This window comes from Talpa europaea, assembly GCF_964194135.1.
Source record: "Talpa europaea genome assembly, chromosome: 6".
Lineage (NCBI taxonomy): Eukaryota > Metazoa > Chordata > Mammalia > Eulipotyphla > Talpidae > Talpa > Talpa europaea.
Genome location: NC_140072.1, coordinates 88,526,166 through 88,542,787, shown reverse-complemented (window position 1 = coordinate 88,542,787; position 16,622 = coordinate 88,526,166). Strand labels below are relative to the sequence as shown.

The 16,622-nt window shown below is 42.1% G+C and overlaps 1 protein-coding gene across 5 annotated transcripts in view; it reads right to left on the bottom strand.

Moving 5' to 3' along the window:
• Positions 1-276: 276 nt before the first annotated feature.
• STARD13 (StAR related lipid transfer domain containing 13) overlaps positions 277-16,622 on the bottom strand; it is a gene marked incomplete at both ends in the record, with an annotated part of 219,152 nt that continues 202,806 nt past the window's right edge. For all 5 annotated transcript variants that reach the window (XM_084234498.1, XM_084234495.1, XM_084234494.1 and 2 more), the window contains 7 exons: positions 277-394; positions 1,066-1,242; positions 4,329-4,546; positions 5,140-5,361; positions 6,271-6,385; positions 6,995-7,205; positions 12,637-12,835. In XM_084234498.1, coding sequence (XP_084090624.1) covers positions 277-394; positions 1,066-1,242; positions 4,329-4,546; positions 5,140-5,361; positions 6,271-6,385; positions 6,995-7,205; positions 12,637-12,835 — 1,260 coding nt within the window. The remainder of the gene's footprint in view (positions 395-1,065; positions 1,243-4,328; positions 4,547-5,139; positions 5,362-6,270; positions 6,386-6,994; positions 7,206-12,636; positions 12,836-16,622) is intronic.

Here is a 16,622-nt window from a genome sequence, read left to right as displayed (position 1 = left end):
ATTATATTAGTAGGGATGCAGCCATCTCCAGGAAGGCTAGGAAAGTTCTCAGAAATTCTTGCATCAGCAACATTCGGACTTTGCAGTGTTTCCACTTTTAAGCATTAACCATGTCAGGTCGGTCTCTCTCTCTCTCTCTCTCTCTCTCTCTCTCTCTCTCTCTCTCTCTTTCTCTCTTTCTCTCTCTCTGTCTTGTTTTCTCATGAGCAGAATCTCTTGCATAAGTGCTTGCTTTCACTTCCTCTTCCCTGAGTTTGATGTCACACTGGGGAAAACTCAGATTTTAGTTTCTGGACCCTCTGCAATGAGGGGCTGAAAAGAGTTTCTAATCCTGGCAACTTCCGCTGCACACAGATGTCCAAAGCCTCTGTTGTACCATTCTGGGGAGTGACCTCTGTGGGGACAAAAATCAGAAAGGAAGTGGGAAAGTCTTTTTCCAAATCACAATTTGTCATGGCAGACAGGGCAGCTGTCACACTCTTGCACCCACCATGGGGTTGCCTCCTTGAACCTGGGAGCTCATTCATTCACCAGGTACCTTGAAAATACCATGGCTGCCAAGGACTCATTCTGTCTTTTCAGTATTGATCTTGTGCTTTAAAATGGTATCAGCTCCTCAGGGTAAAACGAGAACCCTCAGACTGAGTCTAGAATATCCTGAGCAACACATTTTATGTCTACCCAGACCTAGAACTCAGCTTCATGAATGCCATGCAGGGGTGGGATTTAAGTGAGTTTCTTCTCAAAGGAGGAAGGCTATAGGGAACTGCAAAAGGACACAGGCTTAAAGGAAACCCAAGAGAGCCTGAATTTACTGAGCCTCTACTATATGCTGGGTTATGTTCACACTGTTCTAGAAAAGTAAAAATATAAACTGAGAATAAAGAAAAGGGAACGGCAGCAGGAAAATGTCTGAATTTTAGGAAAGGTGGGGAAGAGGAAATGCCTATTAATGCATGTTAATGGCAGTGAAGAGAAAAAAGCTTAGTGAAATAAGAAGTCAGGATGGGCTACTCGAGCTGAGCCTGCAAAGCCATGCCTGACATCCTTGGGGTTCATACTTACTTCAGGTCTATCCTGCAGATGTGGGTCAGTCTTGACTTGCCGGAACCACATGGTTCTATTAAATACTGAGAATCCAGAACTGCAGCTCGCACACCTCCCATGAGCTGGGCTTCCTCATGCTCCACAGACAGGGACACGAGCATGCACATTCCTTTGGGCAAATCAGTTTTCCAGGTCCTGTAGCAAAACAACCCACACATCAGAGTTAAGGGTAAGAGAGCAATAAAGACCTGCCCAAGGACTCAAATTCTTGCTCTAGCTAATGGTCTCCATAAGGGTGTGTGGAGTTTATACACTGTGGTTTAAAGCAAGGGTTTCACCTCTTGGACCCAAAGGCCAGAAGAGTTTTTGCAGCTTTCAGACCTGCCTTTGGAACATCAACTGAGGCTGCAGAGGTTTCTGTGATTTGTTGAATGAATGGTCTTATAATTTTGGAATTAGGATTTACTCATTGAACTCATTCAGCCAATATCCATTGAGCACATGGTATGCCCAGCTCTGAGGAGCCACCAATGACACAAAGATACACAGCCTAGGAAGGAGCAGACACACAAAGTATGTGCTATGCACACATACTGCTATGGCATCATATAGAAGGCAAGAGGAGGCATATAGGGAGGGCTTCCTGGAGGAGGTGATGGACCTACTAATTGTCTGCAAATACCTGAGTGCCTCTTGAACTTGAGGAGAAATAAATACAGTTGATGTGACTCTAGATGGCTGAGGCATAAAGGCACATTTCAGCTAAGTATAGAGAAGAGCCATCTTACGATGTGCTCTCCACAAAAATGGACAGGGCTGTATGAGGAGACAGCGAGCCTCTTGTACCCTAACATAGCCAGGGTGGGGGAGATACCACTTAGAAAAATGATGTAAATGGAAGTCAAGAACCACAGGAACACCTGTGTAACAACATTTAACACCCATTTCTATCATACAGAACAGGTTTTATTTAATCATCTTCATTGTATATGTCACAAAATCCTATTCCTGTGCTTAGTCATTTTATCTATAACTCTGTCCTGTTCTACCATACTAAAGAGAAACTATTAAACACACCCAACAAGAGTTTGGAGTTGACAGGCTCTACAGAAATACTTAGGAACTTTTTAATGGGTCTGACCATTCTCTTTTCATGTATGACAATGTGACTAAAAATAAATACTGAAAATTGTAGAGATTTGTTGGGATAAAATGGAAAAATGTTTAGTAACTATCACTGGAAACTCCTGAGGTACTGGAGAAGGGAATACAGTGAGAGGTAAACAAGCTAATACCCCCATAGAGACTAGTCATGCATGTACAAGCCCAAACAGGGAGATGCTCTGAAGATAGGATGTACCTCAGTCCTGGGACTTCCTTATTATATTCATCACTTTCTTCCTTCTTTCATCATAACCACAAGGAATTCCTAATACAGGAACCATGTCTGGTTCATTGTAAATCCTCTTGAGTGCTGAGTTCGTCCCCCTTAGAAAATCATGGTCCACCCACCTTCTTCAATTCTTGGATCAGATACCAATGCTGCGTTCCTCTGTCCTGTCCTAATCTTCACTATCCCCCTATCTTGTCCTAAGTGGATAAGCAAGCTTATCCCTCTTATCTACCATTTATCAACTCTCCCAAATAACATAGAGACCCCAAGAGAGCAATGACTGTGGTCTGTTGTGTTCACTGAAGTACACCCAGAGCCTCCAATAGTCCCTGGCACAATGTATGATGGAATTATATCCGAAGAAGTAGTAGGCTAGTGGGGTTGCTGGATGGATGGAAGGAAGGAGGTTCCATGCACGCACTTTCATTCATGCATTCCAGCCCTCAGCTTTCTCTACAAGAAGGGAAGAGGCATGCTGGGTCATAGTTCTATCCCCCTGGCTGCCATCTTGGAAGAATTATTAAATTTTCTGCTTGCAACAGTGGAGCTGTGAAGTTCAACTTCCATGAGATGACTAGTGTCCCAATAACTGTTGTAACAGGTCACCCTTATAACTGCCACATTCTCCACTGGCTTCCTGAAGCTGCCAAATAAACACATACATTTAAGGAAAACTGATCCTTAAAATTCAAGGTTCCTAGGCCAAAGGCCTAAAGAGCTGAAGAGAAAAGTAACCTTTAGTTTAGATTAATCTCATAAGAAATTATTTAAAGTATACAACTGGGAATTTCACTAGTAATTCCTTTTATAAAGCCAAAGCATGAGAAACAAGTATGTTATTATCCATAAACACAGATATATTGATTTAATTATATTCCATTTGGATTTCTCAGTATCCTCAATGGCTATTCTTTCTGTTTCAATCCTGACTCATCAACCTATGTGCCCAGTTCACTGATGCAAACTTGCGATCATTGGTGGAACATTGCATTCCAAACACAGAGGTCAGGGGTCTGGAACTCAACTCATAACTCTATCCTAGGTGATATTTTAGCAGTAGATACAAGACTAGCAGGCTTGTCAGGCCCTGGAATCTGACTGAACATTCAATTGTCTTAGCAAAGCCAAGGTTTCCATGCATGGTAACAAGTTATGAGTATCTGAAATTTTAAGATAAGTTTTGAAATTATATACATTGCAATTTTGAGAGTGAAAAAACTTAAGACTTGCTTTGGGCATTAGGGGAGGAGAAAGGCACAATCAGAGAAAAACCAGTCACATTCAATTTGTATAATTTGGCAGAAAGTGCACTGGACAAACAGCAGCTATTCCTGGGACTGTGTTCTGAGGAAAGGAACCAAATTTATGACCTAATAAACCATATGTTCCATAATGCACAGGGCCATAAGAGAGCCCAGCAGAGCTGCAAATTGGGGGAAAGAGGCTGGAAAATGGACATAAATACAGTAATGTCAGGTTTCGCTGAGGGAAATGAGCACTGACTTTGTGTTCCCAGCGGGAGCTGATTTTAGGTGGTGCTGGTACTCTTGGAGATGCTCAGGTCTACAGCTTTTATTTATTTTAAAGATTTATTTATTTATGTATACAAGAACTAGGGTACAGGCCAGAGGTGCAGGAGGGTGAGAGGATTCACCAGAGACAGAGTAGGGAGCAGAACAGGCAGATTGACTGAAAACACTGCTGAGGGGAGCAGTGGGCGAGACAGGAGAGGTCTGCTGCGCCATGTAGGTAGCTCCCTGGCCGGCTGGGGATTGAACTTGTGTTGAAGAGGTTGTGGATAGCTTCATAGTGCTGTGCTTAACCAGGGAGGCCAGCTTTTATTATCCTGTCTTGGAAAGAATATGTTAAACCCCAGAGTCAGGCTTACCTGAGAACCACGAAGTCTCTGGAAGGATGGGGGGCCATGCTGTTCAGCACATACTGATAGATCTCTGTTTGCTTGTCCAGAGATTCCACAAGCTTCCACTGCACAAAATCCTCATCCCAGAGGTGGCGCTCTCTCAGCACACGATTCAAAACCACCGAGGGGGGCGCTTCCACTTCCACAGAAGCCTTCCACAGCTTCAGTGGATTTCTGTCTCCCACCTTGGAAAGACACCATCAAAAGCTGAGGAGGTCAACTGGTTTAATAAAAACCTACCACACTTTAACAGGTGGTCAGAAAACATCACTGATTATGTAACTTGAATGATTCTGTATACCTCAGGTTTAAAATTTTAAAATGTTCATCTTTAAGCTTAAAAATATAGTAAGGGTAATAAAAATAATAACCATCAACAGAGAGGGTGCTTATTGTGTGCCAGCCTCTGTTCTAACTCATTTGACTTTTAAATAGCCATCTTCTGACAGTTGTGCTATATGATGTCCATTATACAAATGGGAAAACTGAGGCACAGAGAGGCATGTGACTTGCCCAAAGTCACACAGCCAAGGGACAGAGAGACAGGAGTGGGATGCAGTGGTGTCATTCCACAGTCTGATTATATGCAACAGGATTGTTTGAACAGTACCCACGCCTTAGCTGTTCACTTTGCACCAAGCCAGGGTAGCTATTTTCTTTATTTCACTTGGGGGAGGGGATTTTGAGGCTCAGGGCAAGCATTTCAAAAGTAAAACAAAACCCTGGTTGTTAGAGGTGACTCTTTGGGGGGGTGATTTTTTCTAACCCTTGACAGTACCTTTTTGAAAGCAAGGTCTGTATTGTCTGTGCTGGAACACGTGACCCATCCTTTGAACTTCTCCTTGGCTTCCTTCTGGAGGCCCTGGACGAGCTGTTCCAGGTAAGTGTGGAAAGTTGCCCCGCTCTCCTCCATCTGGGTTCCCAGCTCATCCAGAGTGGGAGTGTGGACCTCAGCCTCCAAATAAGAGCTGTGAGACTGGGCTACCATCTCCAGTGGGACCTGCACCAATGGATGCAAGAAAGAACAACGAACTGAGCTAAAGAGAGGCTGAGACTGCAAGAGAGGGCAAAACAGTTTTACTCAACTATCATAAAGTGGGCAACAGGCTAGAGCCATGGGGAAAGAGATGTTTTTCTAAGGACACAGACAACGCTGGGGTGGGGGCGGGGGCTTCCTAAAGTCAGGAAACAAAACTGTTTCTGAGGCTGTATTTATTATTCAGAACAATTTGATGACTTCCTATTCAGTCTTTCCATTTTCCTTTTAATGTTTTTATTCAGTTTGGCAAAACCTGGGCTCAGGAAATGTAAAGCACAGAGACCTATTAAGGGAAACATCACATAAGACTTTAGGAATAACTTTACCTTTTTAGCATGCCTTTCCCACTTACAAATGCTAATGTTACCACAAAATGTATGCCAAAAGTCTAGTTCACTTACTTTTTTTAACATATCAGTGGCTGTATTCATAAACTGTCATTGACTCTTAGTAACAGGGATTGCTCAGTCTCTCTCTCTCTCTCTCTCTCTCTCTGTCTCTCTCTCTGTCACACACACACACACACACACACACACACACACACACACGATGAACTTAATCAAGTCCCCTAGGCAAAATCAAATATAACATAATTAGCTGGCTGGTCTTGAACCTGGGCAGCTAAAGGTGATGCAACTGTTTTCATGAAAATCATCATCATGGTGACCCCAAGTATCTTTCACTGTCAAAGCCTCAATTATACAGCCAGTGCCTCATATTTCTTGGAAACGAACAGCAGAGCTATAGATTGTACTACTGTCATCATAAAATCAGGCACGAACACATATAAGCTATACATGTAGCTACCATTCCAAGTGTCTCATCTAGTTCCAAGAGCTATAAGGAAGGCGGTTGGAGTCTTTCACTCACCTCAAAAAGTCTGTCGCATTCTATGATCATGTGGGCCAGCCCCTGAGCAGCAGCCAGATTCTCATTGAGGTCCTTTTGATCTGGCTTCCCTGTGGCATATTTCTTCTGTATGACTCTATAATTGAAGAGCAGAGTCCTAAGTAGATTCTCAAACCAAAGAGCCTTTCACAATACAGATCTCATTCTTTTTGTTTTCTGTTCTTCCCCAGATGCTATCCAGATCCCAGACTTCCTCATTTCCAAATAAAAATAATGAGCACATATCTTAGATATCCAAATCAGACTCAGCCTGACAGTTCATAATGAGAAACCTTAGAAAAATACAAGGACAGGAAAGACTGTTGGGGGAGAATTAATCTACTTTTCCAAAGTTTGAAACCACTTCACTGCAAGTTGCTATGCCTGGACCTTAAATATAGCCTTTTTATATTACAGATTGTAAAGTACTATTTTGTGCACTTTTTCATTCCCTCCCTCCCTCCTACTCACACACAAAACAAAACAAATCTCCTAAGGTTTTTGGGATCACAAAGATATTTTCCAATGCTACTTTGGTAATTCTATGAATCTGAGTCACACAAATTAGGCTGCCTCAAAATATTTTCTGATTAGAAATTAAGTGTGGACAAATTCTCAACCTGAAATAAATTGAGACTTATTTTTTTTAATGAACTGTAGGAGAATATTTGGTTTAGGATTACTGGTGTTGCCAAGACAAACCCACCTGGGGGAGCTTTCTTTCTTCAATAAATTAAGATGAAAGAGGGAGGGGGCCAGACATACAGCCAGGTTCATGGGTGTCATCTGATTCTCCTCTACCAAGTTGACCACGTCGTGGAGGAAGCATAACAGTGTCTGCAGAACTTCCCTGCTTTCATCAGCTAGCAGCAGGATGGCGGCCTGCACGGCCTGCAGCCGCTGCTCTTTGGGGACATCTGTGGAAAAGCAGGTGCCAGGTAATTAAAAGAACAGGCCCAGAAGGAGCTAGCTGGGTGGGAGTGAGCAAAGCCTCATCTTCCTAAGGTGAAGACACACTCAGAGCCATCCTAGTGGTGACGACAACTAACAGCACAAAGAGGTAAGTCACCATTAGGCCTCTGGCTGGGAAGAGACAGCACTGAAACAAAACCCCAGACATGTAACTCCAGAAACCAGTCTCAACAATAAGGTAGGACTTGGAAAGTAACGCTTTCCAAGAGCTAGTCCACCTGCTCATCTGTTTTCAGACTGCTTCTGTTCTTGTGGAAGCTGGTGATGGGCTGGGGGTCCACCAACCTGGTTTCCCTCTTACCTGTCCTCCCACCACACAGCTGGTGAAGTGCTCGGGACCATATGAGACTGGTTTGGAAACCACTTTGTGAGCAGATGGAAGCCTTGCCATACCCTTCTCATGGAGCTGCCGAGCCATGACACTAGCTTGGCACAGTTAACCATGAGGGTGGGAACCAACTGACGGACCCTCCAGACTGACTCCTAGAGGATATGTTCTAGGAGGGTCAGCCTGCCACGTCTTCTCTTTCCTGTAGGTCACGTAGGGCTGGTTCAGAGGAGGAACACTATTAACTTCATACGTAGACCCAGAGCTAGCTGTTCCATAATCTTGAGCTACAGAGACTGGGTTGCACTTGGCAAAAAAGAGGAACAGAGTTACCTAAGTAAGGGGCATACATAGCCCCTCTAAGGGCCATCCCCCTTCAGGCTAGCACTGGTCACGTGGGCTTTAAAGGGAATTGGCCCCACAATGTGAAGTAAACTAAAAATCACAGCAAGTGGATGCTAGGTGCTACATTTGAACTTTGTTCGTGAACTTGTAGACTTGTAGTCTTGACTCACTCCTCTCACTCTGAAAAACACAGTCAGAAGCTCACTTTGGCTAACTGTCAGATTTCTTAAAATACCATGTTCTAAAGCAAGTTTTTGCTGTCGGGTGTCTGTGCTCCAAAGAGGTGAGAAAATGAGCTCGTGATAATCCTTGAGGTGTGCGAAAAAAATATTAGAATTTCCAAAGGAATTTAGGTTTTCTTTCATCCTTTAAAAATACCATTTGGGTGTATTTTATGATGGGCACAGAGTACAACTGTATTATTAAAAATAAATGTACATGCTTAGATATTTGCCATTAGTAGGGGTGCAAGACAAGAGAAATTTGGAGCCTGCTGTGCAGATGGGCTTCAGTGTGACCGTCTGCTCAGATCCTGGACAGCCAGGGCAGTCCAGGCTCTCCAGCCCCTGTCCATTATAGCGCCTCACAGGGCTGTGCACTCCTGGTCTCAGTCAGCCAGCAAGTCCCAATTTCTGGAAAGTCCTCACCAAGTATGTATTCAGGGTTCTGAAATCCATCCCCATCCTGACACAAGATAGACCTGGGTTTGGTAGAGAAGAGCCTTTGTTCAAATTATAGCAAAACACGTTCCTTTTGTCTTGCTGGTGTTGAAAAAGAATCAGATAATATTAATGAATTCAAGTTTATGAGAGGGGATATAAATTCAGCTGGTGCCACTGGACTGCTTTGAAATATGCTACATTACAGACTTCTTCTGTCTTGCCCACTGCTCCCCTCAGCAGTGTATTTCATAATCTGCCTGTTCTATTTCCTGCTCTCACCTCCCACACCTCTGGCCTGTACCCCAGTTCTTGTATGCATAAATAAATAAATCTTAAAAAAAGAAATACGCTGCTTTAGGTAGGATTTCTAATGTGCATATTGTTTAATTTTAGATTTCCAACCTTCTCTTCCATGTCAACTTTTACAACAAGTTATCTGTCATTGCTTCATCTTGTCTCAACCTCCTCCTCACTTGTTCCATTATCCCTCAGAAAATATCTTCTGTCCATCATTTTCTACAAAAACTGTTTGAATGTCAGTGATTGATCCCTAAATTCAGCATTCATTTTGGATCCTCTTGTCTTTGACCTTTCTGTTACTACATGACACCCTTGTGGTCCCTGCTTTTTTCTTGGCTTTCAGGAAACTGTTTTAGATCTATATTTCTAAGTACTGATATTTTGTAATCCTTGGGTGACTGTGGGCACCTCAAACTCAACATCCAGTTGGTTCTGAACACCTCTGTCTTCCCTGCTTCCCCAAATCAATCCCTGTCCCCTTTTTACTTCCACATTTCCCAACTATAGGGTTATGCATTGCAACCATAGGGTTATTTTTTATTGCTGCAACTTTTCCCTCTGTAGACCAGTGAGAGTTTCAAATATTTTCTTTATCCATTCTACACTCTGTTCTAATTAAGCATTTGATGATAGTCCAAGATGGAATACAGCTAAAATTAGAATTTTTCTGGAAAATGGGAGGAAGAACTATCCCACTCTTCCCCAGGAGTAGTTGGGAAACTTTGACTCTAGAATGTCGTATTTCCAGCCTCACTGCTGAGAGTCACTGAGGCAACCCAAAGCTTCAGTTACTGTGTTAGTTCCTGAACTCTCCATTCCTGTCCAGTCTGGCACTAGTCCACTATTTCCAGATTAATGGTCAAAAAAGAAGTTCTGGTGGACATTTACCTTTGTGGTAGCCACAGGTTTGGCTGCCTACTCACAGCCATTCTCCCCTCTTATTCCATAAGGAAACACATGTTCTGTCCAGGTGTGGGTTCAGAGAAACTAGATGCTGCCCTCAGATTCAGTGGATAGCCATGTTGGCCCGAATCATGTAACCCCATTCCTTTTCCCAATGATTGGTTTAGGGGAGAATATTTAAATGACTCACCTATCAGACCAAGAAAAATGCTACAAGCTTCTGCAAATTGATCTCCCATTGAAAGAGACATTTGCCTAGAGAGAAGCCCTTCTACTCTGCTTTTGCCTTTGAATGTTATTTTGGAAAGACATTACAAGTTGTTACAATCATATTGTGACCTTAGGAGAGGCGAAGAGAGGCTGATTTCAGTCCTGGCATCACTGAGCTATGGAATTAACCTGCTCTGGAATTAATTCCAGAGTTCTTGTCATGTGTGATCATATAATGTCCGTATTGTTCAAACAACTGTTTATTGAATTTTTTTGTTTTGTCTTTATAGCTAGGAAAATCGTAACTGGTAAGCTTCTCAACACCCAAGATTCCCTAATGCTTAATAAATCAAGTATAAACTCTACCTTAATATTCAATACCCTTCCTTGATATGGCTCTTGTTGAATTTTTCAGTCTTTTGGTATTGTGCAGTACAGTTTCATTCATTCAAACCAGATGAATAGTCTGTAATCTCCAGACACATGCTCCTGCACTTTGCTTCACATAACACAACTGTCAGTCGTCATTTTCTCACCACGTCCCAATTCCTCATGTCAACCTCCTTACTTGACGCTTTCTTTGTAACCTTATCACGGAACTTCTTCATCTTGCTGTATCGCAGTTATTTATGTACACATCTTGTGTCCTTCAGTTGTAAGATCCTTAAGAGCAAAGAGTAAGTCTTGGACAGGCGCATGCTCTGCAGTGGCTAAGCACCATGTACTGCACATAAACTGAACTCTGGAAATGTTTGTTCAGTTAAAATAAACCTGCTATGACTGAATTCTTGCTCCTGAATCTCAGAAAGAGCCACAGGCATTTGCCTCTTGGAAATAATCTGGTTTTACCCTTAGATTAGTGTCAACCATAACCCAAGAACTGATGTAAAGACTTAGATGATATTACTTCCAAATCTGAAGGGTGACTTAATAGAAAAATGTAGGAAAAATGTCATGGACTCTCTGAGTTTGGGCTGTAGCAACATGTATCATTAATTTAACTTAATCTGGGGCCTCCCCAGTGTTCAGGGGTTAAAGACAAGGTGTTATCAAGCTATCGTCAGCCACTGAAGCGCGAGTTTGATCCCCGGCTGGCCAGGGAACTAACCCACAGGGCGTGGCAAACCTCTCCTGTCTTGCCCGCTGCTCCCCTCAGCAGTGTATTTCAATAGATCCACTTGTTCTGCTCCCCACGCTGTCTCTGGTGAATCCTCTCACCCTTCACACCTCTGGCCTACACCCCAGTTCTTGTATGCATAAATAAATAAATCTTAAAAAAATTACTTAATTTATTTACTTTGACAATATAACATTTGTTTAGTGGGTTGCCACTTTATACTATTTTTATAGGTGGTACTTATAATAATCCTTTTTAAAGTTGCAATATGGGGGATTCTTAAACATATAGAATTCTTTATAGCAGGGTTGTTCAATTTGGATCAATTCCAGGTCAAGGGCCATTTCAAGCAGATTTTGTTGAAAGCTCAAATTTCACAGGACAATTTTTTTTTTTTAAAGACTGGGACTTGGACCATCGAAAGAATTTATAAACATAAATATACTAAATCTAGGAAAGTTATGTGTTTATGATATCTCTCCATAATTTTAATAGCTCTTAACCTTTGTAACTACCTTTAGCAACATATGCTTTTTCATGAATAATTGTTACGTTTCAGTGATTATTTCAATTAGGAACTTTGTGGAGAAATATCACCTTCATAATGCTTCACAAATTTCAAAGAAAATAAATTAGTTGAATTAAGCTTAAACTTGATTTGGTTTGCTTACTTTTCACCAATTAAAACACACTGCATTAAAATACATGTCATTTTCACACATTTGAATCAACATTTCAAATTTCACATAGCCCAAGGAAATGTGTTAAAAAATTAACAAAGTTAAAAAACACCTACATCCCAAATATTCTATTGTATCCTCTTCTCATTTTTATTAAAAGTATGTTGAAAACTAGCTTTAGATATTACCAAAACCCTATTGAGAAGGAAGATTTTAATGTCAAAGATATTTTCAAATGCCTAATATATCAAAGTGTGCAAAAGTTTACTTCTAGAGAGAAGCAAAGAATTATTATAACTTTTCTTTTAACCCTCAAAACCAAAGTAAGATGCTCAAAGACCCCTCCTTACTGTAATACCTCTTCTCACCTCCCCCAGCAGGATTCAAGAAGAATTTTAAGTTTGATAGACCTTTTTTTTTAAAGTATATGGGTTTTTTTTTTAATTTTTAAAAAATATTTATTTATTTATTTATACAAGCACTGGGTAGAGTCAGAAGCGCAGGAGGGTGAGAGAATTCACCAGAGCCAGAGCAGGGAGCAGAGCAGGCAGATGGACCGAAATACACGCTGAGGGGAGCAGCGGGTGGCAGGAGAGGTCTGTGCGCCATGTGGGACCCTCCTCCAGTGGCCGGGGATCCAACTGGCGCTGCAGAGGCTGAGGGTAGCTTCGCAACCCAGCGCTCAACCGCTGCGCCACTGGGGAGGCCCTGATAGACTTCTTTTTGCATTCGTGTATTACTTGTACAATTAAAAATCAATAATATTTTTTTCTTTTTTTTTGGGGGGGGGTGGTACACATGATAACATTGATTTGCATCATTGCCACTTACACTGATAGATGTGGAGGAAAGTCTCACTAAGTTTGTTGGTGAAAAGAGGCTCAGGGAGGTCCCGGAAGAACTGTTTCACCATATCTGCTACGTCATAAGCAGATTGGTCTTCATAGTTGACGTTCTCAGGGAAGTTCTCGTTCATTTGACGTAAGGCATGGATGCGAGATTTCACACCCGATTTGCGAAAAAGACCCACCTGAAATAAGTCACAGGAGCTTGTTAGTGAGGGTACTTTGGCATCAGACAGCTTCTTCCTAACGCAAACACCTTGGAAGTAAAGAGAAGGCACAGGACTTGGACCGGATGAGCTGGAACTGCATACAATTGTAAATTACTTTGGGCAATAGCTGAACACTGTAAGTTGTTTTGGGCAGTAGCTGAACACTGACTTTTCTATAAAATGGAAATAAGAATGACATTCCATCTTTTAGGGCTCTTGTGGAGGCTAAATGAAAAAATATATGTGCCTGTGCTTTATAACCTGTAAAATCTTCTGACACAGTAGAGTTTACGCATTTATCTGCCAAACTGTGGCAAATACCCACTATAAATCGGGCACACTTATAGTTGCCAGGAGTCATTAGTGAGCAGAAGAGACACAATTCCAGCCTTCCAGTGTTTACACCTTAGTGGGGGATTTTGGATAAAGTTCAGTGATGGAAGGTTTGGTTCACCCCTCATAAACCTCCATATGCAGTGCCCCTCTGAAGGAGTGGTTTATAGGGAATACACACTCATGACACAAATAATAACATAAACACATATTTTTATTTAAGTGTCTTATTTGCATTTCCTTCTTTGGATCCTGATAATGTTCCCTATGTATGTTTCTCATATTATGCTTGGCACTGACATTTCTGTCTAGTTAATTACTCTGTGTAGAAGCTATGGCTGTGGGGAGAGTGATTCTGCATGACTCTTCTTCAGACTTCGAGACACTATCTAATGCTTTTTTTTCTCCCTAGGATGTAGACTGCTCGTCTACTTGACAAATAACTGGAGCAACAGGCACCAAGGAGATATTGCTCCTCATTTAAGGAGGGTGGGATTCAGGTGGGAGCAGACCAGAGTCCTGCAAGAATGGAGATTGCTGCAACAGTTGGCAGCTCCTACACTAGGCTACCTCTAGAAGCTCTCCTGACTCAAACTTGCCTCTACTCCAAAATGAAACAAACTTTACTGGGAGCCCTGGCTTATAGTGAATTAGTACTTCCGCTATTTTTAAATGCCTGTAGAGCATCAAGTTGCTCAAAACTCAGTTCTTCAACTTTCCATCCCCACTTTTCTTATCCTCCTAGGTTGACCCATTTCTGCAAAGCAAGATGGGAACACTTGTGAGTGATCAGACAGGTAAGCAGCGGCCATGAGAGCCAGACACCATTCCTCCTGCGTACACCTAGAGAAACCCACCAGGTCATCTTACCAGCCTGAGTGCCGGGTTGGCCTCTGGCCAAGTTCAGGTGGCTGAGAAGAGCGCTCTTAGTTGTTGCTATAAATGGAGAGCAGTCCTGATTCCTTTAAATTGCAGTAACAGCAACAAAAGAATTCCAAGCAATTAGAGAACACTCAGTTTTGAATATGTCAGCTAAATGGTTCACAAGGAAAATTACACAATGCTACTTTTTGTGGCAATAAAACCAGATTTCTTTCTGATACTACTTTGTATTCTAAGGCTTATTGCCCTAATTCTACAGATCAGGATATGCAGACATTTTGTCACTTAAAACATTAATTGCTTTCTTTTTTTATTCCCAAAGCTTGGAATGTCTAAAAAGTGCAGAAAACTTGGCCATACTTAGATGACACTCCAAGAAGCATCTAAAGACATTTATCTTCTTCTGGCAACTGCTCCAGATTTCATCAAAGTGCATGAAAAGAAAGCATGCACTGTCAAAAGAAAAATTCAAGATGGCAAATGAGTGATTACTAAAGAGAGATCTATGCTCAATTTGTTTACATCTCAACTCTTCTAATTCTGGAAGGAGGCCCAGGACCATTCCACAGGGCTGCAGCATACGGCAGTTCTCAGAATCGAAGTGCCCTAAAGGTGAATTCTTAAGTGTGACTCACATTTATCCTCATGTGAGTTGGTATTATTCCCTTTAAGAATTCCTGTTATTATTCTTTTAACAGCAGAGAAATATTGATTGGGATCTTTAAAAGAATAAAGTAGACAAGTTGTAAATTGCAGATGTGGTTCCTTCCTTGTCCACTGCTGGCTTTTGTTTCTGGGTGTACGATGATGTGCATGTACACACACATCCCAGCCATGTTCTCTTTGCATTGTTCTGTTTCCAAGTTTCTTCTAGCTTCAGCAAATATTGTTATTTTAATTATTTTAGACAAGTCTGGAGCTCTCCAGCTGCGGGCTCTCAGCAGCTTATTCTGACTTAGATCACAGGATGTCCAGCGGGTTGTCAGGTATTTATTTTTTCTGCTTCAAATTCTGACAATAACCTTCCCCTCCTACCCTTATCTTCCAGGGGACATGGGAAATATCTGTGGGTTTGGAGGAATCTTGTTGGAAGTGTAGAAGGAAATTTCTTTCCTAAACTTAAAGAAAAGGTGGCCTGAGATCAGACTAGATTCCAGATGGAGTAGCTGAGAATGGCAGCAGGGAAAGATGAAAAGAACCTCAGTCTTTAAATGTGTCGCTAAACTGATGAAAGAACTAATCCTGAGCCACCCTACTTTCTGACTTCTTGTTATGTCAGCTCATACGTTTCCTATTCTGTAAGCCATTTTGGGGTGGAGCTTTGCTATTTGCAGTGGAAAACTCCCAAGACATGGTAAGTAGAGGTCCTAAGACCAAAGAGAAGAGTTTCTATGTACCTACTTTCATAGAACCACCATGGGCAGTGACACAAGTGATTGCCAGTCATCATTTTGGCTTTAAAAAGTTTTCAAAACATCAATAAAATCTGCACTTTTAGTTATATTTTTTTCCAAGTAAAAAATAGAGAATGGAAGAAACCATCTTAAAATCCATTGGTTCTAAGGGCACCTTCCTCACCACAGCTGATGGGAAGCCACCCCAGGTTCCTCAGTCTCCTTATGAGGACTCAAAGAGTGCAACTTATCTTCATTGCTTCATTGCTTCTGTCTTTATTGGACAGGAGACCTAGTCACATGGGCCCCACTCTTGGTTATTGCTCTGCTATTGCTGTTTTGAAAGTCTTTTTTTTTTTTTTTAAAGATTTATTTTTATTTATTTATACAAGCACTGGGTACAGTCAGAAGCACGGGAGGGCGAGAGAATTCACCAGAGCCAGAGTGGGGAGCAGAGCAGGCAGAAGGACCGAAGTACACTGCTGAGGGGAGCAGTGGGCGGCAGGAGAGGTCTGCGCGCCATGTGGGACCCTCCTCCGGTGGCCGGGGAGCAGCCAGGGATGGAACCGGTGCTGCAGAGGCTGCGGGCAGCTTCGCAACCCAGCGCTCAACTGCTGCGCCACCGGGGAGGCCCTTGAAATTCTTTTTATATATAAATTATATATATAAATTACATAAATAATATATATCAGTAAATAATGTTACATCAGCCTTCATTTTTGTACAATGTATGATTTCCCGTGACATTCCTACCACCAATTCACCTGTGCGCCATCACCATAGTCCCTGTGCTCTTCCCACCCCTGTCCTGACCCTTCTCCCTCCTCCTCCCCTACAGAACGTCTCTGCTCTATGGTTGCCTGTTGATTTTGATTTTTACTTTATTATAAAGTAATCCTTATTTGATCCCTTATTTGGTTCCTAGAAATCTGACTATAGAACAGGCTGCCAGAGAGAGAGAGAGAGAGAGAGAAGGGGCGTGGGGGTAAGAACAAAATGGGGAGGGGGCACATTGGACTTTGGGTGGTTTGGAGATGGGTGTGGTGTGGTGACAACACCTGAGGGGCAGATCCTGCACCTCTAAAATACAGACGATGATGTGAAGCAATCTTACCTCAAACAAAAATTCTTAATGCTTTATGAACAAGGGACCT